The sequence below is a fragment of the Takifugu flavidus genome, chromosome 1, assembly GCF_003711565.1.
Source record: "Takifugu flavidus isolate HTHZ2018 chromosome 1, ASM371156v2, whole genome shotgun sequence".
Taxonomy (NCBI): Eukaryota; Metazoa; Chordata; class Actinopteri; order Tetraodontiformes; family Tetraodontidae; genus Takifugu; species Takifugu flavidus.
Window position 1 is genome coordinate 3,077,875 of NC_079520.1, and position 23,104 is coordinate 3,100,978.

Genomic DNA, 23,104 nt, shown 5'->3' on the forward strand with positions numbered 1-23,104 from the left:
GAAGGTGTCGTCTAAAAAGGAAGCTTCCTTCTGCAGGTGAGCACGTGCAGGTGAGCACGTGGGTTCAGCCGGGGCCACAATGGCACATGGGGATGAAGAGAAGGTCGACGACCTTAAAGTGACCTCCTGTGGCTCATCATGAATACGCCACAGGCAGGTTCTCATCTTCAGCCCCTGAACGCGTCGCCGCTGCGGCGCCGTCACACGGCTGGAGCGGTTCTGTCTGGACCTTTTGGGCCGCGTTTTCAGTCGCCAACGGGATCGTTTCAACTCGCCGCCATCTGAAACTGGGCGGGAAAATGTGCTCAAATGTGTGTTTCCATGGGTCAGGGTTCCCAATTAGGAGTGTGAGGGTGCTGGAGCCGCTCCAGCAGGGACACACACCCTGGACAGGTCACCAGTCCATCACTGGACACACACGGGCTGAAGTCACCCGCACACACTCACACACACTCGCACCGAGGGCTAATTTAGTGCCTCCATCCAGCTCAAGTGGAGGACCTGAAAGAGAACCAACCCTGAGTTTAGGGTGAACTATTCCTTTAAGAGCTTTGAGCGGCTCCATCAGGAACCAGCCGTGCGTCGAGCTGTCAACATTTGATTTGCGTGTCTGTAAGATAATCGGGATAAGTTGGGTGTTTGCAGATCCTCCGCGGAAGCTTTGGTGCGCGCGTCCGTGCCTCCATGCTCGGGCATCGCAATGCTCTTATTCTGCCAATAAGGAGAGAGAGAGAGAGAGAGAGAGGGAGGGAGGGGGAGAGAGGGAGAGAGGGATGGGGAGGTGGGCTGTGCCTCTCAGTGTCAGCGCGTCGTCGTGGGAGCGGTCTGCTCCTCCACATTGGACTCCTTGTAAGCCTCCGCGCCGGAGGAGCCAGGAGGCAGCTCTCTGCACCGGTGCTGGTCGGGACTCTCCGCGGACTCACGGATTCTATCACACCTCAGCCGAGAAGATGGTTTTCCTCCTGCAGATGCTCGCCCTCTACTCTCTGAGCGTCTTCAGCGGAGCGTCGGCCGCCGCTCACCGTGAGTATCTCACCTGTGTGCTGCCCCGCACACACCGGCAGCCAAGTCCCCCCCCCCGCTGTTTTTACGCATGATCGGGCGTCTTTGTGCTGCGGGTGCTGCAGCGGGGGCACCGGGCTGCTCCTTCTCTTCACACCACTTTCTCTGTGTTGTTGCTGTCCCTTGTTTTTTAATTGCGTGGCTGTTGTGCGGGTGATAAGTTGCCGACACGCACTCTTTTCTGTTGAGCCGCTGCGCGCCATGAAGGTCAAGCAGCGGCGTTCGGGTATCAGTCCGGCTGGTTCTGGTTCTGATGGGAGCTGCTGCTCCGCGCACGCTCGCCCTGGTCCTCCGGGGCTGTTTACGCGCTGCTGTGGGAGCCCGACCGGCCACAGCTGGACTGGGCGGACTGGTGCCGCCACTGGACGGGCTGGTGCTGCCACTGGACGGGCTGGTGCCGCCAGTGGGCGGACTGGTGCCGCCACTGGACGGGCTGGTGCCGCCACTGGGCGGACTGGTGCCGCCACGGGACGGGCTGGTGCTGCCACTGGGCGGACTGGTGCCGCCACTGGGAGACGCAGACGGTGCCGGGCGCCGCCTCTGGGGCGTCGGTGCTGGGAAGTTTCCCCCCCGGGGGTGCTTCCAGTTGTGTGTGCTGGAGCATTTTAATAATCCCAATATCATTCCCAAACCCGCCGGGCCTCTTTGTTGTTTGATGTTTATTTCATCCCACCTCCAAACCAACACGGTCATGTTCGTCCTGGTTTGAGATCTGATGATCTCAATGCCTGAATGGTGGATTTAAAATGAAGTTTAGAAGGAAACGGCGCAGGAGAAGGCGAGGAATGCTCTCTTCTAGTAATGCCCTGATCACATTCAGGGAGGCAGTTCAGTCCAATCAGAGCCTGATCTGCCGGCTAATGAGCAGCTCTACTGGAGGAGCTGGATTTAATGGGCTCACTCAAGGACACCTCCATCACCCTCCCGGGTGCAGGGATGGAACCAGCAACTGTCTGACGGCCCCGTCTCCTTTCACCCTCGCGGATTTTAATGCGTGGAGAGCAAAGAGAAGAGCGGAGAGGGCTCAGAAACCTGCCTTTATCCCACCCAACTCCAGGCTCCTGCGCCCCCTGGTGGCAGGTTTTAGTACAATAACAAACTCCACCTTTACGTGCTGTATAAAATCCTGTTTATGACGTAATTCTCAGCTAAACTCCGATGCTAGTCAAAGCCAGAGTAGCTTTGAATGTGTGGGAGGTCACTAGCGTCACATTTTTATCAGTTGGAAGCAAATAGAGATTCAAAAACACAGGTGCCCTTATTTTTGCCCCGAGTGATCCTGAAGGCAGCGCGGCAGCGTCAGACGTCCACACCTTCTGGCCTCTCATTCAGCCGCGAGCGTTAGCTCGCTGATGGCGTTGGTGTTTACACCGACGTGGAGATCTGAGCTAAAATGAGCTGCCTCACTCAATCGTGAGCATCAGCGGAGGTCAAGGACGTTAGCGCCACACCAAAGGCGGCGCTCGGTGGCGACGGGTCCGCGTGACCTTTGTCGGGAGCGTCCACTCCAGCTCAGGAGCCGCGCGAATGCCGGGAGGAGACGCCGGCGGCCTCATTTCCAGCAGGGGTCAATTGATCCCTTTTTATGTTTTTTCCCACCTGACCTTTTGACACGCGCTCAAATTACCGGCAACAAAAGGTATCGATGCACTTGGAAGCGTTTTTCTCGTTTACGGCGGCGGAGGCGACAGCATGAGACGCGCGGCGGCGCCCAGCGTGACAACGCGGGGAAACGGAGGCGGGTTTGGAGGGAGGTCCCGGGCGATAGTGGCGATGTTTCCGAGATCATCCAGCTAATTCCCGCTTTATTCCAGCTGGCAGGAAACGGGAGCGGCGGCGTCTTTTTGCTGCTGAACTCTCGTTTATGGAACAAAAATATTGGATGGTGTTGATTTCTGGGCCTCGGATATCGAACACGCGCGTTTTCGAGTGGATGGAGGAGCCGTGGCGTTGCTGAGAGATGGAGGCGCAGCCACAAACACGCCGTGACGCGACCACGGCCACGCTCCCGTATGTGGTTATCTCGCTGCTTCTGATTCATGGGCCTGAATGTTTCCGTTACATTTCCGCTAATTATGAAGCTGAAACCACTTTTTTCTTTGTTAGCATAACGCAAACGTCAGGCTACGCTAGCTGCCTAGTTAGCCGTCACATGAGCCACATCGACTAGGAACGAATGGTTGTTACACGTCCTCCACTGGTTCCTGCTGACCTCTGTTGGGTTTCGCGGCTGATTCGGCGCCATTAACGGGGGAAAATCTCAGAATCGGCGTCGCCTTGTGGTCGTTGCTGCTCCGACGCTGCGGCGCTACAGGTTGCTTTTGGGTGTCGGAACAGGAAGCCTTTCAAGATCAGACGACTCCTCACTCTCCGCCGCAGGTATGCGCGGCGACTGTGATTACCTCACAGCGGGCGGAGACCAGCGTGCACGAGCGCCTATAGTGAGCAGGAGGCTGTTTTTGATGTGGAACCACACACGCAGATCAACCCCAGGCCTCCACGCATGGAGATCGCTCATCGCGGAGGTGCTTCACAGGTAATTATCTCCCATCTGAAGCACCTCGAACAGGCGGAGGAGTGACGGCGACCGCGTGCACGTGGGCGCGCTGGAGTCGATCGCACCCGCAGGTTTACGGGCCTAATCAGACACTTCAGCACCAGCTAGCGCCGCGCGCTTTCAAGGCCTGATGAGTCCATCCGAAGGTAAATGAGGCAAAACGTGATCCGTGACAGCGGAGCCACTTTTCCTCACGTTGGAGCCTCCCCACTGTTTCCCTTCTTTGCCCCCCCCCCCCCCCATTGGAAACTGGCCGGAACGATGTTGGTGTGAGCGGAATTGGCCTGAAACGGTTGTAGCTTTATTTTTTAAGGTGGACAAAAGTAAACAAAATGGCGGAAATGATGAGTCTTCTCTGAAAGGAACCACCCGGGGCTCCGACGGAGGCCGAGGCGGCCGATTGGTCACCAGCCAGCAGATGGCAGATGATCAAATCTGACGGGGCTGAACGTTTAATTTTAGTCCAAAAATCCAAGGAATGAAGCGACGAAGACACGAAGGATAATCTGGGAAAATCAGGGATGAAGAGGGCAGGACTGGACCAAAGCCGGGGTGGCGCGTTAGCATGGGGCAGCTAGTCACACACGGAGGGAAAAACAGAGCCGGCAGGAGCAGAAACCCTGGAAAACAGCAACAAAGTCCCGATTCATTTTACAAATCTCAACAAAACAATTGTTAATTGCAGGAAAAAAAAACACCGTTTGTTTACTGCAGAATGAATTAGCATGCTAATGTAGCTTTGAAGGCTGATTTTTCCTATTTTTAAGTGTCTTGCGGGTAAAAGAAATGACAGGAGTCACTTCAGACTGAGTGAACCTGGTGACATCATTTAGACGTTCAGCCCGGATAAACACGCTGTTTCAAAGCCCTCCACGCCGTCCCTGACTGACGGAGGCTCGGCGACACGCTGACGGAGCAGCAAAACTTTTAAGCGTCTCTTTTTTTATCCGCGGAGCGTTTTGTTCCGTCTGATACTTCCTGTGGCTGCCTGCTGTTTAGACAACACGGGGACAGACGCCGCCGCCTTCCTGTTGTCTTCTGATGGTTGTTGAAGAGAGCGAAACGTCGGCGGGAAAACCGGCGGCGGGAAGGAAAAAAATTCCGCTTTTGTGTAGCTTCTCGTCATCCCAGACGGAACGACGTGCTTTTCCTGCCCCGCCGATAAAATGCGAGGGGGGGCATTTGATGTTGGGAGGCTTCATTCGCCAGGAAACAAATGCGGCGATGAATGTGGCGCCGGCGGTGACCCTCTCATCTCGCAAACTCCCCGTCTGCATGGCGCCGAGCGCCGGAGTTTCATCCTCCGTTTTCAGCGGCGCCGGCAGATGGTTTGGAAGGATTATCGACACCCACGTGCAATCAAACGTGCCAGCGAGATTGATGTAATAATCAGCAACAGAATGCGTGTGTTGGGGGGGTGAAAAACGGGATTTTTCTAACACATGTCGGCTAAAATCCAGCGAAAAGGTGCGAAGTCAGAAGAGAAACTAGCAGCGTGGTGATGCTAACGCTCCCCGTAGCATCGCGTGTAATTGCATTGTATGATTTACTGTGAATTAGACACGGGCCTCCCTGTGTACGCCGGCTGATTAGATATTGATTATGAGTGTTTGTGGGGATGTGAAACACACTGTCATTAGCTGAAGGTAACGGCTCACAGCGTTAGCGCGCTAAAAGAAGCCGCCCTAGCAGAGCAACAGCGGCGCTGCACTCTTTCACATCATTACCGCTCATGTTTAATGAGGAGACCCTGGAAAACATGGAAGCTGGGTCCCAGACAGACAGCAGTGGAACCTTTGGCTCCTTTGGGGTTGGAGGTGGAACCTTTGTTCCATCAACAGCTCCGTCATGTCGAACGCACGCCTGATTGGATTGGGAGTTGGGGATTTTTGTCGTGTTTTGGCTTTGACGTGTTCCTTGAGCCACTGGTGGGTAGTAGAGGAGGTGTGGTGGGACATAATTACCCCAGTGAGGGGAGAACTTCCCACAGCAAAGGTGTGGTGCTGCCATGAGGGGGTGGGGGAGGGGGGAGGTCTACAGGAGTTCAGGTACACCCTGGAGATGCACAAACAGTCTGCTTGACTTTCAAAATAAAACATGAGGGATCTTTTAAAACACCGTAAATGGTTGGATTAGCGTGTTGCTAGCCTGCTGCTGCGGCTAACACCCTGTGGTGTTGCTAGCCTGCTGCTGTGGCTAACACCCTGTGGTGTTGCTAGCCTGCTGCTGCGGCTAACACCCTGTGGTGTTGCTAGCCTGCTGCTGCGGCTAACACCCTCCCTGATGTGACCTTGGGATAAGAATGAGAGCTGTGCTGCTCCCAGCAGCTGGATTCCAGTCACCCAGTAAACAAACAAATTCCTGAGCGTTCCCGTCGTAGCCCGATGCCGGAGATCTGGCGCGGCGCTCCGCTAAGCCCCCCCCCGACTCCCTATACAGACTGTCAGGGGCAGCAAACAAGGCGCGCCGGGTTCTTCATCTGTGACTCTGACAGCTGTGAGGACAGCAGGAAGACGTGGGACAGACAGCAGGTCAGAGTCGATTCTGTCCCCGTCAAAAACAAACAAACATCCCGCCGCCGCGGCGCCACAGAGACGCTAAAAGACCCATTTCAGCCAGCCGCTAATTGTCTCTGCAGCAGCAGTTTCCTCGTGGCGCCGACACATGATGGCCCCCCCCCCCCAACCACTAAATGTTCGTGTTGGGTTGCCAGGTTCCGTCGGGAGGACGGCGGAACGGCTGCAGATGGCGAGCAGCGCCGAGGCCCCGCAAAAGCCTTTTTTTCCCCTCTGGCAATCGTATCTGGCGTTTGATTGTGTCAGGGACGGATTAAACCCGACTGAACCCAAACGCCCGGCGCTCACGAGCCCCCGTCCGTCTGTCCGCTCCCAACATCGGCCATGGTTCGGACTTCGGATCGGCCCCAGAACACGGACGTGCCCGGTGTGGAGTTGACTTCAACCGAGGGACTATTTTACCGCTCCGGGTTACAAAGGTGACCATTTTGAGGCGGTCGTTGCGTAATCTCTCTGGAGACGACCGGTACCGCCGTCCCATCCACGTTCGGGACTAAACGTCCACCGCCTTCTGGGACGAGCGGCGAGTTTGTCTCGGCTTCAGCGCCGCTTTAATCACGTTTTGATTAGAAGGGAACGCGGTAGCGGGACGTGTCGGCCGGATTTGTGATGCGTTCGTGTCAGCGTGTTGGCGGAACATCAGCGGGATTAAGGATTTACACGGCGAGGGGGCATCTGCTCCTGTACGCGCTCCCAACGCCGCCATTTCCCCCGGAATTCTCCAAAAAAAAGGTTGTTTTTCTTCCCTGCAGACCAGACTGAGGACGACCAGGTGGGACAGTCCTTGGAATTCCATAAAAACGGACTCTCCGGAACAATCTCGACTCGAGTCTGTGACCCGGTTTGGGCGTTTGGGCGTCGGTCTCGAATGGAGCCGCCACATGGCGGCGGCGCCCAGCTGCTGACAGTTTGAGCCACGGGAGCGAAGACGAAAGTTTAAGGATCAAAAGTCAACGCTGGGCGAACGGAGGCGGGTAAAAGAGAAAACCTGGAGGAGCTGGAGCGCCCTGGGGGGTGGGTCCGGCCCTTGGGGGGGGGCGGGGGGGGGCGGGGCATCAACGCACCCGTCTGAATGACCTGACTCCACTAGCAACATAAACTGGTGCGTACAGAATAAAACCGCTTCGAAATGCCGGCGCGAGCGAGCACCATCTGATTCGTCTCGCCCCTGAGTGGTCAGGGAACACGGAGAGAGGCTCGGGCCGACACCTCTCATTCCTCGCCAGCGTGGCGGCGTGCGCGGCCCCGCTAGCACGCCACGGCTGCCCCTCAGCCCGCCCGTCTGAGGCGGCGCTAGCTTCACCGCCCGTTATTGAACATCAATAAATCTCTACGAATGCAGCTACTGTTCTTGGCTCTGAAGGCGACGGCGTCTGGAAGCGGAGCCCTGCTCCCGCGGCTCCGCTAGCACGCGCTAACGGTGGCGCCTGCCGCTCTCATTATAGCAGCGGCGAACTGTTTCTGCAACCTTTGCAGATTTGTTGTTTTCTCCTACATCCAGACGAGGTTTCGCGTCTGTTATCAGCGATGCCGTGATTAAGGCTTCGATCCTCGTAACCATGGCGGCTCCCCGTTAGCATCACTTCACTAGCGAGATCCCCTCGCGTGATTACCCTGTTTTCACCTCCCTGCTTCCAGCAATCCTGCAGAAAATCAACACAAATCTGCTCGGGTGCGCTCCTGAACGCGTCCTGAATTATTAATGGCGGCGGATGAGCGGCGAGATTCGCGGGAGTTGTCGATCGCCCGGTAAAACATCCCACCGCCTGCCTGTAAACGCGTATGGATCCGTTAGCTTCTGCGCAGCGTTCAGAGAAATGAAGTGCTACACTAAACCAGAACGTGTTTCTCAATCATTTGTATCGATGCGCACTTCCTCGAATTCAGCCGGCGTTTGGGACTAATTGTCACCCGATACTGCGGCCTGACTGGGGCGGCCTCGCCGCGCAGAGGTCACCGCGCCCCCCAGCGCTCGCCGGTCTGCGCCGGGCAACATACGAAGCTTTATCGATAAAGCTGGGAGGTCTGAGGCGGCTGTGATACCAGATACCATCACTTCAGCCTTTGATGTTATCGACGCTGCGGTCTGGGGGGGGTGGGGGGGGGGGCGCTGCTGCAGGTGATGTGGTCATTTAAAAATTCATAATTCAAATCACTTCACGCCTATTTCGTGAGGACAGAGAGGAAGAAGAGTCGACGTTTCCGTGCTGAGGGTTCGGGGGTTTCTGCTGTCGGACCTGATGCGGCGACCCGGAATAATTGATTTGATCGGTTTCATTGATAATTGGCTGTGAACGCGCCTCCCTAAATAAAACCTAATTAAACGGGAATGAGCATTAATCGGGATTAAATGAATCGAAAGCGACCGTTGATGAATCGGATCCCAAATCATCATTATTGAAGCAACAGTTTGGATTATTATTATTAGCAATGCTAATGCTAATAATAACAATGTTAGGTCTATGTATTTGCCTGAAGCAGCTACTTTTGTCCATCCATCCATTTTCTGACGGTATGTGTGAAGCCCTGATGCAGAAGGTCAGAACTGACAGTTTACTCCTGACCTTTTGTGACCTTTTGTGACCTTTTGACCCTCAGCAGGCCAACTTTCATCGCATCGCTTCGATTCACTCGAGAGAAATTTCAAATGAATAGTTTGTCTCCTCGGCTCAGGAAGCACGCCGACCTCAGCCCGGCGCTCCTCAGGTAGTGTCGCCCGTGACAGCTAAAAATAGCCCCCCCCCCCCGCCGATCCGGGTGCCTTGTGGCAACATTTGAGTTTGATTTCATATGTTGTGACGCTAATGAGCAGAGATGGCTGGAAAAACTCTGGACGTAAACGCTGAGCACGTCCGGATCGATGCGGCAATCAGCCCCCGACTGTAATGCCGAGCACGGGGGGGCGGGGGGGGGGGGGGGTCTTTCAGAGCTCTGAATGGAAGCTGCAGATCGGCAGCATTGATCCCCGACTTTTCATTTTCGGTTTAATTGGAGCTCCTTTCATTTGCCGCCGATTCTGATCCGGTTTCAGAGGCTCTGGGAGGCGAAAGCTTCCATTTGCTACGGGAACGTCAACACTGGGGGCTTTTGGTCGGAGGATCGATCCCGGCAAAGACAGAATCAACAGAAAATTGATCGCGCTAATAAATGTGGCCGAGTGACCCGTCCTGCAGCGTGTCGCTCTGACGCCCCCCCCACCCCCCCGCAGGGGAAACGAAAGCCCTCTATTCTTCGCTGACCCTCACATACGATGCCACAGAGCCATAAATGTGCGGCGGAGCGCCGAACGCGCGTTGATATAAATTGTGTCGGCGTTAGCGTTAGCGGCCATGCTGCTGATTTACGTCCACGGGGGGGGGGGGGGCGCTGGAAAAACACCGATGGTGTCAGACGGCCCGGCGCCGGCGAGGACCCTTCATTCCAGTGACCGTCTCAAAAATGGCGCGTCGCTGGAGCGTAGCGGCTAACTCCCGGGCGCTGCTACCTGCTCGGGTATTTTACCCGGATCGCCATCAGCCATAACCTCCCCCCGAGGTCGCCAGGGCGACGGCTGCGGCGGTCTGCCTCACGGCTCCTCGCCCAGCAGGAGGCGATGCAGCGATGTCCGGGGAGATTAGGCGCTTCCCTCTTGGCGAGCCTTCTGCCTGGGCTCATTTGGCTGCGAGATCCGAACCTCTGAGCCGGAGATTTGAGCCCCCGGGGGATTTTCCAGTCATCACTGAGGCCGCGGAGCAGCTTTACGGACAAATCTTCCATCCACGAAGGGCCGTGATTGACGTCTAAAGTGTAAACAACAACAACAACGTTCCTCACACGTTCCTCCCCTGGACCAAAGGTGCCAGCTGTCAGTCTCCGAGGGCATTTAGTCCCAATGCGCTCCCTCTAGCACCATGTTTGTCTCCATGGTAACATGTGGAGTATTCTTTTACGGTGATGGGTTTTCCTCTTCTCCGACTTCATTGATGTAGATGGTCGGGCAGCGGGTGGTTCTGGCCAGGCAGCGTTAATCCGGACCGTGATATACAAGAGCGGGATGAACGCGGATCAAACGTCAGATGGGAAGGGTGTGATGTTGTTATCCTCAAGGAATCAAAAACAAGGTCCTGAAGAGGGTTCTGATGGATTGGAAGCGTTCCGCTTGCACATCAACCCCCCATCTCCACGAGTGGCGTGTCAAGATGAACTGTTCTCATTTCCCTGATTAACATCTGCATCTCAGCCATCATTCCGGTCTTGGACAAAACAGCTTGATCCACTTTAGTCACACTCGAAATCAGGATTAGAGAAATCTCCTGGCAAATGATCTGAGAGCAGCCCGACCGGGCCCGGAGAGCTTCGGCGGGACGCCCCGATAGAGGGGCGAGCTGCCGCTGTGGCCCCGCCGGCCAGACGCACGGCCAAGGGCCACTCCAGATGTGCTCAGCATCCATCTCAAATCCAAGAGGAATCGAATCCAAAAAACGGAACGCTCTTCCAACACGCGGGAGCGTCGGGCACGCCGATGTGGAGGGCGGCGGCGTAATTGTAATCAGGACGGTGCCAGTTTTCATTAGGCTCCTGATCCGGACCTGAATGCGGCGCCGCAGTCGAGCGAAAGAGCTGCTGGTTCTCCGCTCTTACTGGGGCGGATCAGAGGGAGACGAGAGGGACGAGTTTAGATCGCCGGACTCTTAATCTGTTCCTGCCTCTCGGACGTGATGTAATCGCACAACGAGGGATTAAAGAGAGCGCGCGGGCGCTGACAATGGGAACCTTTTCTCCGCTGTTTTCAGGGGTCACTGCAGGGGTTAATAGACTGTTTGAGGCGCCGCGCAACTGGACGAGTGAAGCCGCTCTGTTATTTTTCTCCAATTCTTGCTTTAAAACTCAGAGCTGTCGCTAATAGCTAAAATGCCCTTTGCACCACTGTGTTTTAGCGCATTTCAGACACATAAATCTCCCGACTAAAACAGGTTAAAGTCTCGCCCAGCCAGCCACGGCCGTGCCCAGCTAGCTCGGCCGTGCCCAGCTAGCCTCGGCCGTGCCCAGCTAGCCTCGGCCGTGCCCAGCTAGCCTCGGCCGTGCCCAGCTAGCCTCGGCCGTGCCCAGCTAGCCTCGGCCGTGCCCAGCTAGCCTCGGCCGTGCCCAGCTAGCGCCTCCATGTTTTCCAGGGCAGTTTTCCTGTTCTGAAGCATGAAAACGTGTCCGGTTTTCATTATTTCCTCTCCTCTCTCAGATAACTGCAACAGCCCCCTGGCGTCCATGCTCCCGCACTCGTCCTTCCAGGGGTCCTCCCAGTCCTCGGGCACTTACGCCGCCTACAACGCCAAGCTCAACAGAAGAGACGGTGAGTCCACCTTCCCGTATGGGGCTGCTCCGGGACCACCTGCCGTGCCAGCTGTTCTCGATGAACCTAAACGGTAAAGGGAGCCATCCATAAAATGCCTACAGGAACCGTTTATGCCAGAGCCAAATCACAGATGAGGGACGGGGGTGTTTAGAGGGGCGCTTCGGTGATTCGGAGGCTGAGGGAGATTCGTTTTTAACAGCAAAGCTGCTCTTTTTTCTGCCGGTAACGGGTCAAAAACACGCACATTAACTGTTTATGGTTATTAAGTTGGCTCTTCTGGCAGATTCCAAATCCCGATGACTAAATATCAAGTCAAAGAACCGAGGAGTTTGGCTTTAAACACAAGAGGGATCGTTACAATTGAATCAAAATACGAGACACAAAAGCCAAAAATCGGACCCAAAGGTCGGCGGTTGAGGACACAGAAACGGGGCCAACGTGCTCCTGGTCCGAACTCGGTGGGTTTACCTGATAAAATAAACCCTCTTATCAGGAAGCCTCCTCCCGGACCCCCGCCAGAGTCTTCTGCCCCTAAGCAAATCAAATTGCTACAGACACCGAATAAATTGCGGCACTGTTGCCGTTTCAGATCAGTAATGAGGAGACGGGGAGCGTCTGATTGCTTTGATTGGATTCCTAATGTACTGTGAAACAGTGAACACTATTGTCATCATCTCCACACTCGTTCCCACCAGCTCCAGACTCTTCCGCCCGGGTCGAACGCTGACGGAGGAGTGGTTCGACCGGGGGGGTTTGTAGGAAAAAGTAGATCTTTCTGGTTTTTGAATGGGTCACAGTATCGCCAATAAAAGCCGTATTTTTCATTTTCGACCATAAACTCTGAGAAGCGTCTGGCTTCCGAAGTGACGAGGATCTTGCGGGCGAAAGCTCTAAATCCAGAATCCACACGCTTCAAGAAGAAGCCGCTTCTTTGGCGGGCGTTAACGTCCACAGACAAACAGACTCTTCAACACTCTCGCAGCTCTTATCAGCGCACAGGTGACTCACGGCTGTGCTGCTCCTCCGTCTCTCCGTCAGGGGCGGGAGGCTGGACTCCCATGGTGACCGACCAAGACCCTTGGCTGCAGGTGGACCTCAAGGAGCAGATGGAGGTGACGTCTGTGGCGACGCAGGGACGCTACGACAGCTGGGACTGGGTCAGCAGTTACCAGCTGCTGTACAGCGACACGGGCCGGGTCTGGAAACAGTACCGGCAAGAGGACGGCGTTGGGGTGAGTCTCGGTTCCTTTCATCCGTCCTTTGATCTCTTGTTGTTCTGTTTAACCTCAAAGCACAGAAACAGTCCTACTTTACACGAAGTTGTGGGTTTGGCCCCCGGTTGGTAGCGGAGCGTGTCGGTGTGGGTTATCTCAAAGACATGCAGGTCAGCCCGCTCCGCGGCTGCGGACCGCTCCCAGGTATGACGGCGAGCCCAGTTGGGAACCTGTCCTGGGTGTGTATTCCCAATTAAGGCCGGGATACGCTCCAGTGCCCACTCTGACCTCGCGGCGAACAGCAGAAAGTCGAGCAGCCTCAGATATTAGCCGTCCGTCTCGCTCTTCGTTCTCTTCGCGAGTCCAAACCTGAAAGTTGGCATTTTCAAGCCTAATGGCCGAACTTTACCTCGTGCAGGGCGTCCACGTCACCCTCGGCTCTGTTGTCTAAATATATACGCTGAAGCTGTGATAACGGAGACTCTGGCGTCGCCTCTTGGCGCTCCGCGTGATGTCACAACCTCTCAGATCAGCGTGTACAAGAACACGAGTTCTGAACCCCCCTTCTGTTGGCACATATCATTAATTCTTTATTGTGTTTGTCCCAGTTGTGTCACAGCTTGCTCCGATATGTTACACTGTTTTTCTGGGACTGTTTCTGCCTGGCGGTCCAATTAGCAGCCTGTGCGGTGGCCCCCTGCTGAGAAGCTGCGTTTTCATTCCTCCTCTTCATTGTGTTTGAATTACGAACGCAGAGATGTTGGCGTGAGCGCTGTTGCCAGCGTGGAGCATCCACCAAAATCAACGGAGACGTTGAGACGGGCGGTCCAGGCTCGGACCTCCTCTGGGAGCCGCTCACGTGCACGCTCCCGCTCGCTGCACGTGCGTTAACCTGAAGCACTGACAACATCCCGCTACCTGGAACGGAAACGTGACCATTAATCGACGATAGAGTCAACGTGTGCGTCCGGATTGAAGGGACCCGTTCGGTTTGATGAAGAAAAAATAGATATCTAAAATGTGATCGTCATGGCAACCGCCTGGCAACCCTGGCGTGTGCTCCTAAGTGCAAATAAACCTTTTTCCTGCAACCACGAGCGCAGATTGCTTCGACCTCACTTACAGGAAGTTTCAGGCGAGATGTTTTGCCACCTTTATTCATCAAAACACTTAAAACAGAAATGCGCTCGCTGAATAATGCAAGCGGCACTTCCAGGTTTCTAATTGAAAGTCAGAATTAAAATACGAAGAAAACGGAGAGTTGGCGAGTCCTGAGGTGGGCGTGGAGGTGGCAGAGAGAGAGACGGAGGCTGCTTTTTGTTTTCAGCAGTTTCAGATGTCCAACGGGCACCAAAGTCGTCATCAGAAAATGTAGGTTTGGACCCGTCTGTGTCTAAATATTACACTGAGACTCCTTTGATGTGACTGACTTAAAATATCCTGCTCTCGCACGCCGTCAGTCCGGCTGTAGCGTGGTTAGACATCAAAAGGAAAACAAGACATCATAAATAGGCCTGGAGTCGTGCCCGACGAGACCTGCAGCTGCCGCGCTCGGTAGGAAAGAGAGAGAATATGAGAGTAAATATGTCAAATCTTTAAATTCAGTGCTCAGCCTTTGCTACGCGGCGCCATATTGAAGCAGACAAAACAGACGTCACCCTCGGAAACCTGGCAAGCGTTAAATGGAGACTTGTGCAGCTGTAGGCGAGCGCCGGAGTGTGTTCAAGTCACACACACTCGCAGATACCCTTCGCCGCTCGCCTCCGCCGCTCCTGAGGACGGGAAGATGTTAGACGCGTCATAGCAGCCAATTAGTCCGAAAAATGGCTAACGTAGCTCAGACCCGTGCTCGGCGGATCACGTGTTCGCCGAGACCTTGTTGCTAGTGAGTCGCATCCGTCTTAGCTCGAGCTCAGAGGTAATGGCTCGCTGCCAGAATGCCAAGTCAGAGGGACTAATGAGGCGGCGGCAGCTGCTGACATCGCCGCTAGCTGGGTGACACTCCGGGCTAACGCCGAGCCGGATTAGCCCTGTGGATAAAATTAGCCTTTTGATAAAATAAAGTTCAAGCGGGCGGTTCCGGCTTCTCTGCTCTGCTGTTTTTGATTGGTAATCGAGATGAACTTCGAAGGGTTTGTCATTGTTTTATGTGACAAATCGGGAAAAATGGACAACAAATAGCCTCTGAAACTCTGATTAGCGTAGCAGAGAGGGCGGCGTTGCTTGAGGATCCTTCGCCTTATTGGCTGGTCAGTCCTGTTGTGTTGATCACTGACACCCGCCCTTTGGTTCTGACGGACTAACGGAACCCGTTTGGACGCGATTGGGTTCTCCCTCAAGTGTCAGGCCTGGATGCCGAGTGGAACAATTCAAGGTCCCTGAAGGTTGAATGTATATTTTCGGCGTGGTGCACTGAGCCTTCCGTGCAGCGCTGCCCTCACATTAAGCGTCTCCAATCGTTTGTTTATGACCGAATATCTGCAGAACTAACGACCATCTGCAAATGGCCTGGAACGCCGCCGCGCCGTGCTGCTGACCACATCCAGCAGGATGCCTCGCATCATATATTATGTATATTGGCTTCCTTTAGGATTCATTGTGAGGCTGTTGTTCCCTGTGGTGCCCTGCTGGGTCTGGCCCCCTGCGCGTCGTCCATCCTCATATTAGTGGTTAGAGTTATCTGGGCTGGAGAGCGTAACTGGAGACACGGCATTGGGTAACAGCAACATTTGGACCACAACCACTCCAAAAGGAGGTTGGAGCAGGCTGGAGACCTGATAGGAGGCTCCGATTGGAGCTGAATTATTTATGAATTCACAGGACAAAGCAAGAATCAGCCAGACCCACAAGAAGTTAACGAGGGGAGGCTAATGAAGATTGGTTGGGAAATATGAGGACCCTGGATGGATGGATGGATGGATGGATGGATGGATGGATGGATGGAGGGGTGGATGGATGGATGGATGATGGATGGAGGGGTGGATGGATGGGTGGATGGAGGGAGGGTGGATGCTGGATGGATGGATGCTGCTGGCTGCTGCTGGCTGATGGCTGGCTGGCGGGCTGGCTGCCTGGCTGTGTGGCTGGCTGGGTGGCTGCTGGCTGGCTGGGTGGCTGCTGGCTGGCTGGATGGCTGCTGGCTTGCTGGCGGGCGGGGTGGCTGGCTGGCTGGCTGGTTCTGCTGGCTGCTTCTGTGCTGGGTGGGCGGCTGGGGGCTGGTGGCTGTGGCTGGCTGGATGGCTGCTGGCTCCGGCTCCGGCTCCCCGGTGCTGGCTGGCTGGCTGGCTGGCTGGCTGGCTGGCTGGCTGGCTGGCTGGCTGGCTCCCTGGCTGGCTGGCTGGCTGGGGGGGGCTGCTGGCTGGCTGGCTGGCTGCTGGCTGGCTGGCGGCTGGGGGCGGGGTGGGTGGCGGGGTGGCGGCTGGCTGCTGCCTGGGTGGCTGGTGGCTGGCTGCTGCTGCTGGCTGGTGGCTGCTCGCTGATGGATGCTGCTGGCCTCTGGCTGCTGCTGCCGGCTGGGCTGTGCTGGCTGGCTGGCTGCTGGATGGCTGCTGGATGGCTGATGGCTGGATGCTGCTGGCTGTAAAAGCCAGATAACCTGCTAGCCCCACGCTGAACCTGCTCAGGTGACTTCAGGATCCTGGTCAGGTGACTTCAGGTCCCTGGTCAGGTGACTTCAGGTCCCTGGTCAGGTGACTTCAGGTCCCTGGTCAGGTGACTTGAGGATGGCAGCAGTTTCAAGGTCACCCCTCCTTCCTCTCTGTGGGCCCTCCGGCTGCTCTCGTGGCCGATGACCTTTCTCTTCCTGGCGTATCGTCTCCTCCTGCAGCCGGGCTCATTCCCCCGTGAACTGATTAAAATAAACGTATGTGGCTGCGCGAACGCAGCGGAAAGGAAAACTGACTCCAGGGAGCTCATCACCGGAGAGGGAAGAGTAAAGAGTTTTAATGAATGGGGAGAGCGACTGTGTCGTGCTGACAGAAACAAATAGGAATAATGAAGTCATCGTGGGGTTAGGCCTGTTTATGCGGATCAGGACGGAGCGCCGTCCTCTGGACCTTTGCACCCCCCCCTTAGGCTTTCACTCTGGGACTTGACTTCATTTCCCAGCTGGAACAAACGGGATGTTCTAGGTTTTTTCTCCTCCCAAGTGTGGAAAAAGAAACGGGAAAAACAAACGTCATGGTTTTTATTTCTTTTCCCCGGAGCCCCGATGAGCTCGGAGTGGAATTCCCCGTGAATGCCAACGAGCCTCGGTGACGCGGGTTTGTTGCCTAATGGACAGTCGGAGCGATGCGGGCCGGGTTCTGTTTGGTCCATTAGATCCAGACCCGATTACCTGGGAGTCAGGTGGACAGACAGTCATTAATGATGATGGGAAAAACGAGGTGACTTTGCTTCTGCGGCGTTCCCGGGGAATCTGCTCTCCCGGCAGTTATTGGCTCGCTGACCAATAAATCTGATCAATTTCCACCTCCACAATGAAGGTCGCGCCTCCATCAGCCGCGTCTATGTTTTCATCAAGGGCGGCGTCTTTTGTTTCAGCCCGCCCGCTCTGCCAGGGCGCCGCGGCCGTGCCAGCCACGGGCCGGCGCCATGCGCTAATCCCTCCCGTGCACATTGGAATCGCTCCTGGCGCGTAAATAAGAGCGGCTTGTCTGCGGATGCGTCCACCGGGCCGCCCTCAGTAAGTGGATCACGATGGGAAGCCGCGGCATAAATCACCGTTAGCGCCGCGACCGCCGCCGCCGCCGCCCGCCCCGGCGGCCCAGCGGGCGCCGCCGCCAGCCGGCGTGCTCAGCGCCGCTTCCTGTTGGCTGCTTTTGGGAACGTAGCGAAAGGTCACAGGTGCTGCCGGTCCTCCTGCCGCCGCCGTTGCTGTACCTTGAGTTATGGGCCCTGTCAGGACTATTCACCGGGCCTTGCAGCCCCCCCCGGGGGGGGGTCCAGTTCCTACTTTTTTATTATGTGGGTCATTATTGATTTGATGTGTCAAATCGGGCCTAAAATGAGCGGCGCCATCAGTCTTTTAGAGGCTGCTTGTCCTCGTCGGTGTCCTGTGGCTTTGTCTTTGTGTAGGCTGACAACACAACAGGGCTGTTGGGGGGGGGGGGGGGGGGGGGGTGGCACGTCACCGTGCACTCAGAACATGAGCGGTGGGGGCTCCTTGGATTGGATCTTCTCGTCACCTCGTCTCCACCCTGTCAGCACTGTTCACGTCGACTCAAGCCTTGTGATTTTTATTCTGCTTAGATTTCACCCATTCAGCAGAATCGGAATGGCGCCGCTCCCGTCTGCCCCGTCTGCCCCGTCTGCTCCCGTCTGCCCCGTCTGCCCCGTCTGCCCCGTCTGCTCCCGTCTGCCCCGTCTGCCCCGTCTGCCCCGGCTCACCGGCGGAGGTGAAGACGGTTTCAAGGCTGGAAGCGTCTTCTTTAGCAACACCGGCAACTTCCAGTGTGACTCCCAACAAAGGGAATTCAAAGCAGTTGGGATCTGACTGGAAACAACGACTAGAACGGGTTTGGGCTGGTGTCTGCTGGGGGGGGTGTTGGTTTATGGTTTATGGGGGGAGCTGCAGGACTTCCTGCACCGACTCATGAAATTAGAGCCTCTGTTGTTCCGGGTTAATTAAAAAGAGGCTTTTCTGCTGTTATGTTGCATCACTTCAGTGGTAGAAGCTGGAACCACACGGCCCCTTACAGCACCTGTTTGCTAATTTGGTTCAAACGTGTCATTTGTTTGGACACCAAAGCTCCGTGGAGCTCTTATTCCTCGCCTGAAAAGATGCGGTTGATGTGCTGATGTTACACTTCCTCTCACCAACGCGCCCTCGTGTCCCCACAGAAACTGGTCGGGAACGTGAACTCGGAGGTTGTTGTCCAGAACAAGCTGTCCCACCCGGTCCGGACGCGCTTCCTGCGCTTCGTACCTCTGGACTGGAACCCCAGCGGCTGGATGGGCCTCAGAGTGGAGGTGTACGGCTGCTCCTACAGTGAGTGGGCGGACACACACACACACACACACACACAAACACACACACACAGACGATACTCTGCCAGCTCCAGTAAATACAAGGACACGTGTGAGAACGCGTTTTTCCCTCTTTTTCAAGCGAGGTGAATACGTCCAACCTAGAACCCGCCAGAACACCTCTGTAGCCGTAGCTTCCTGCGGATTTTCCGATGAAAGGACTGTGACGGGGTGAATATTGTCGAGCCCTTGTTGCAGATGACACTTTAACGCACTCCAGCTTATTACCATCACGTTCATTATCTAGTTTGCTTGCTGTTTTCTCATCATTACTTAATTATCTCCCTGTCTCTAGTAATGTGTTCTTCCTGAGTATAAATACATAATTATCTCAGGATGAGCTGCTTTCCTACTTCTGGAATAAAAACCTTCTCGGTTCACGACCATTTTTTTCCTCCCCCTGCTACGACAGGAAGAGGAGAAGGTGATTATGGGCTGGCTGTGCACGCCCGGCGTGCGGGAATATCAGCAGATTGGGAAAGACGTCAGGTAGAAGCTACAGTTATGGGAAGGGAGATGGGACGTGTCGGCGCTGGGAGCAAATGCAAATAGCGGCGCGGTGGTGAGGCGCCGCCGGTGAACGGTGGTTAAACAGGAAGTGTCTTCCAGCTCCGCCGTCCACAGTAAAATCCATGTGCTGTGGACTCCCCCTCCCACACACGGCGAAGCTCCTGACGGCGAGCTGGAGAATTAATGCGCTGTGAAACACACTTGGAATATATTGCGCAGATCACTTTGGTAATTCCCAAACCGCATCGGAGAAGTGGAGCGCATTAATGTCTGATGTCTGCGCTGCCACCGCGCGTCACGCGAGCGCCGTTTGAAATATGAAGTGATCAGAACCGGCGCCGGCGCAGGTGGATTACACTGGCTTCACTTTAAATCTGGGGAATCGACAGGGGAAAATTAACTCCGATACGGGAACAAGCTCTCAGCCGGGATGTGCGTGTCTAATACTTATGACTCAAAGTTCTGGAGAATTCTTTTTACTAGATGTTTTTATATCTGTATATACTTTTTCTTTTTACTGAGCAGTTGGAGAGGTTGGATGTGGAGTCTGGCTCTGCAGCCCAGGGGACACTTGGAGGAGGGAGGGAGACGGAAAACTAAACTTTATCTCCCTCGGCTTTCAAACAGCCTCTCAGGGAAAAGTCAGATGGAGCGGGGAGGGGGGGTGGAGTGGAGGGGGGGGCGTTGCAGTCTCAACCAAAGCACACGAGCTGCTTCTCGAAACTGTTCACGGGTCGGAACTCCTGGAGTGTTTCCTGTACCTGGCGTCATTACTGCGGCTGGAGCTGGTGCATTGTGGGATACCGCTCTGTTCCAACACGTCTGACACGTCTGGTCTCTGCTCACCTGGCCACTGGCTAACCCCCCCCCCCCACATCCCCCCCCCCCCCCGCCAGCACCTCATTTAGTCTTCGTCATGACAGATGCAGACGTGTGTGAGCTGTTGGTGGAGCCCATCAACATCCTGACAGAACAGCAGCACAGGCAGCTCAGCGCCACAGAACATGCTAACGATGCCACACGCGGCGCACGCCGGCGTCCACACCTACAGCGAGAACACGCAGCCTGTCCACGCCGCCACCTGTGTTCACAATTCACCCGCCTGCGCTAACAGCTGAGCGGCAAATCCTGTCGCTCCTTCCTGCTTCCCAGCGTAACTAATCGGACCAATTAAAACCAAACTGATCAATGGCGTAGCGGAACGCCGGAGAAAACCGCCGGAGCAGAACCCGCAGTGCTTATTTTTGGCCTCTGCTGGTTTGGTGTGAACGGAGGGGGAAGGATTTACGGGCTGCGCGGCAGGCTGGCGAGGTCTCGGCGTCGGCTGTCAGTCAGGAAGAACACAGGAAGATGCTGCATCAGAGGGGCCACAGCAGCATCACCAGCAAAGCTTCCGAGACAGCGATGCCTTATTTTAACGGCACGGCTCCGAAAGGATGCGAGAAGCACCAGAAATGGCCTCTGTATACATTTATGTAAATGTGACAGACCTAAATTGTGTGTTTTGTATACGGGTAAAAGGCAGCGTTACAGGTCTCCCGGCAACCGACGCCGTCGCCCAGACAGAAGCCTTCAGGAGATTAATGCGCCTCCTCCGCCATCGCGCATCCCTAAACGCGTTTTTGTGCGCGTATCATCCCGAAAGAAATTACAAGCACTTGACGTTAAACGCTGTAGCAACACGTTTATTAAGTGCTGTTCCGTCCCAGAGATTATTCCAAATTAAAATGACAATTCCTATCAGTCGCGGTTCTGCACCAGCCAACGTTTTACCATAATTCCCGGCTGTATATCACAGGCCACAAATCTTCCGTTTTCCCAATAAGACGGGTTTACGCGACGCCGCAGCCGTTTTTTCCCGGAACGCCGCGACCGGACGCTCGGCTTCAGCCAATCAGCTCAGGCCAAGATGAAACGGTGGATCAATCATGTCAAGCGTTCCAACGGGAGGTTTCCTCGCTCCCACCTCTGGAGCGATGGAACGACGACCTTCACGCCATAATGGACGGCGTCAGGGCAGCGTTGGGCCTTTGATGGGCCCTTTGCGTCGTTAGAGGCCGCAGCATCGTTAGTAGCTCGGTGGGACTATTGTCTTTGACCGCTTGATATTCCTACGACGCTCCTGCTCATTGAGATCGAATCTATACTCCATTCCCATCTGGAGGGTCTCCCAAGGTCGTGGAGCCGCGTCCACAGGCTCGTGGCTGCAGCCACTTTACGGTTCAAAGCGCCTCTTTGTAGCGCAGGATTAAAGGTAGCATGAAAAATCAGGTGCAAATTAAAGAGTGGAGGGCTTCGGTCGTGATTTCGGCTCTGATGATGCGTCCTCCTCTCTTTATCCTCTTCCTTTTATCTCCTTCCTCTTGAAAGGCCCCTCCGATCCCGATTCTCCACGATTCAATTAAAGCTGCATCTGCATGAGGAAGGCAGACTTTGGGTCTGGGTCTGGTCGTGGGTCTGGGTCTGGTCGTGGGTCTGGGTCTGGTTGTGGGTCTGGGTCTGGGTCTGGTCGTGGGTCTGGGTCTGCCAACAGGCTGTAATTATTCCCATCATCGGCCGCTGTGCTTATCCAGCAGGAGTTATTTTTTCCAGTGTCGTTATTCTTCTTGTTATCGGTGTGATTACTTGTTATTTTTCTCGCACTTCCGCCCCCCCCACCACCACCACCCCCCCACCACCTACAGATTTGACAGAGATTTATAGTCTTCATGAAAATGAAGCCCGAGACCATGGCAACCCTCCTGGAGAACATCTAGCATCAAATTAGAAGCAGCACACGACGCTTTTTCCACCTCATTTGGTTCCTAATTCCAAACTCAAAGTCTGGTGTGAAAAATTATTCCTTTTCTTTTTTTAACGTGTGAATTCCCACCCGGGCGGCGCGAGGGGGAGGCGTGTCGCCCCGCCTTCCTCGCCTCGCCGTCCCACGCGTGTTCCCGTCCCAACCCGTGACGCCTCCTGTCCTTGCAGAGTCCTACGTGGCCGACTTCGACGGCAGGAGCTCGCTGCTGTATCGGTTCAACCAGAAGTCCATGTCCACGCTGAAGGACGTGATCTCGCTGCGGTTCAAGAGCCACCAGGCCGAGGGCGTGTTGCTGCACGGGGAGGGCCAGCGCGGGGACTACATCACCCTGGAGCTCCACCGGGGCCGACTGGACCTTTACCTCAACTTAGGTGCATTTCCATAAGACAAGCGAGGCCTTTTAAAGGCACAATCGTCGGATTTGTAGCTACAGTTAATCCCGTTGCTAAGCGATTCGCACAAACGCTCCCAAAATTAGCTGCAGGTGATTATTTTTGCAACGGCCCGTCCATCAAGCGCCTCTACTTCCTGCTCGTAGGAGGATTAGACGCATTTTATTGAGCTTCTTTTCCCTCCCGGCAGACGACGGCAGGCCGCGGCTCAGCGGCGGCCGCGTGGCCGTGACCGTGGGCAGCCTGCTGGATGATGAGCACTGGCACTCGGTCCACGTCGAGCGCTTCAACAGGCAGGTCAACCTCACCGTGGACGCCCACACGCAGCACTTCCACACCGGAGGAGAGGGCCACTCGCTGGAGGTGGACTACGAGGTGAGTCCACGTGACGGCCGCCGCACGTGACCGGGGGGGGGGGGGGTTAAATGGATCCACGGAGCGCGGCGCAGACACCCCCGTCATTACAAACACGGCGACGACGAGCCTGGGGGGCCCGGGGTAAACAGTCTGCAGTTAGCGAGGAAGCCCTGGGGAGGCGCCGCGTTGTCAAATGACATTTTTACAAGTTGTTTTCGTTCTCTCGGAGGAGTAGAAGAGCGGGAATGCTGGCCTGATTATTATTTTCATCCCACGT

At 55.4% G+C, this 23,104-nt stretch overlaps 1 protein-coding gene across 1 annotated transcript in view; it reads left to right on the forward strand.

Annotated features, from left to right (window-relative positions):
* The first annotated feature begins 779 nt into the window (after positions 1-779).
* The window catches only part of LOC130526450 (contactin-associated protein-like 5), a 63,428-nt gene continuing 41,103 nt past the window's right edge, over positions 780-23,104 (forward strand). The window contains exons 1-6 of the mRNA XM_057034164.1: positions 780-1,023; positions 11,411-11,521; positions 12,563-12,756; positions 18,580-18,727; positions 22,246-22,449; positions 22,661-22,845. Of these exons, the coding sequence (XP_056890144.1) occupies positions 951-1,023; positions 11,411-11,521; positions 12,563-12,756; positions 18,580-18,727; positions 22,246-22,449; positions 22,661-22,845 (915 nt within the window). The 5' untranslated portion in view covers positions 780-950. The remainder of the gene's footprint in view (positions 1,024-11,410; positions 11,522-12,562; positions 12,757-18,579; positions 18,728-22,245; positions 22,450-22,660; positions 22,846-23,104) is intronic.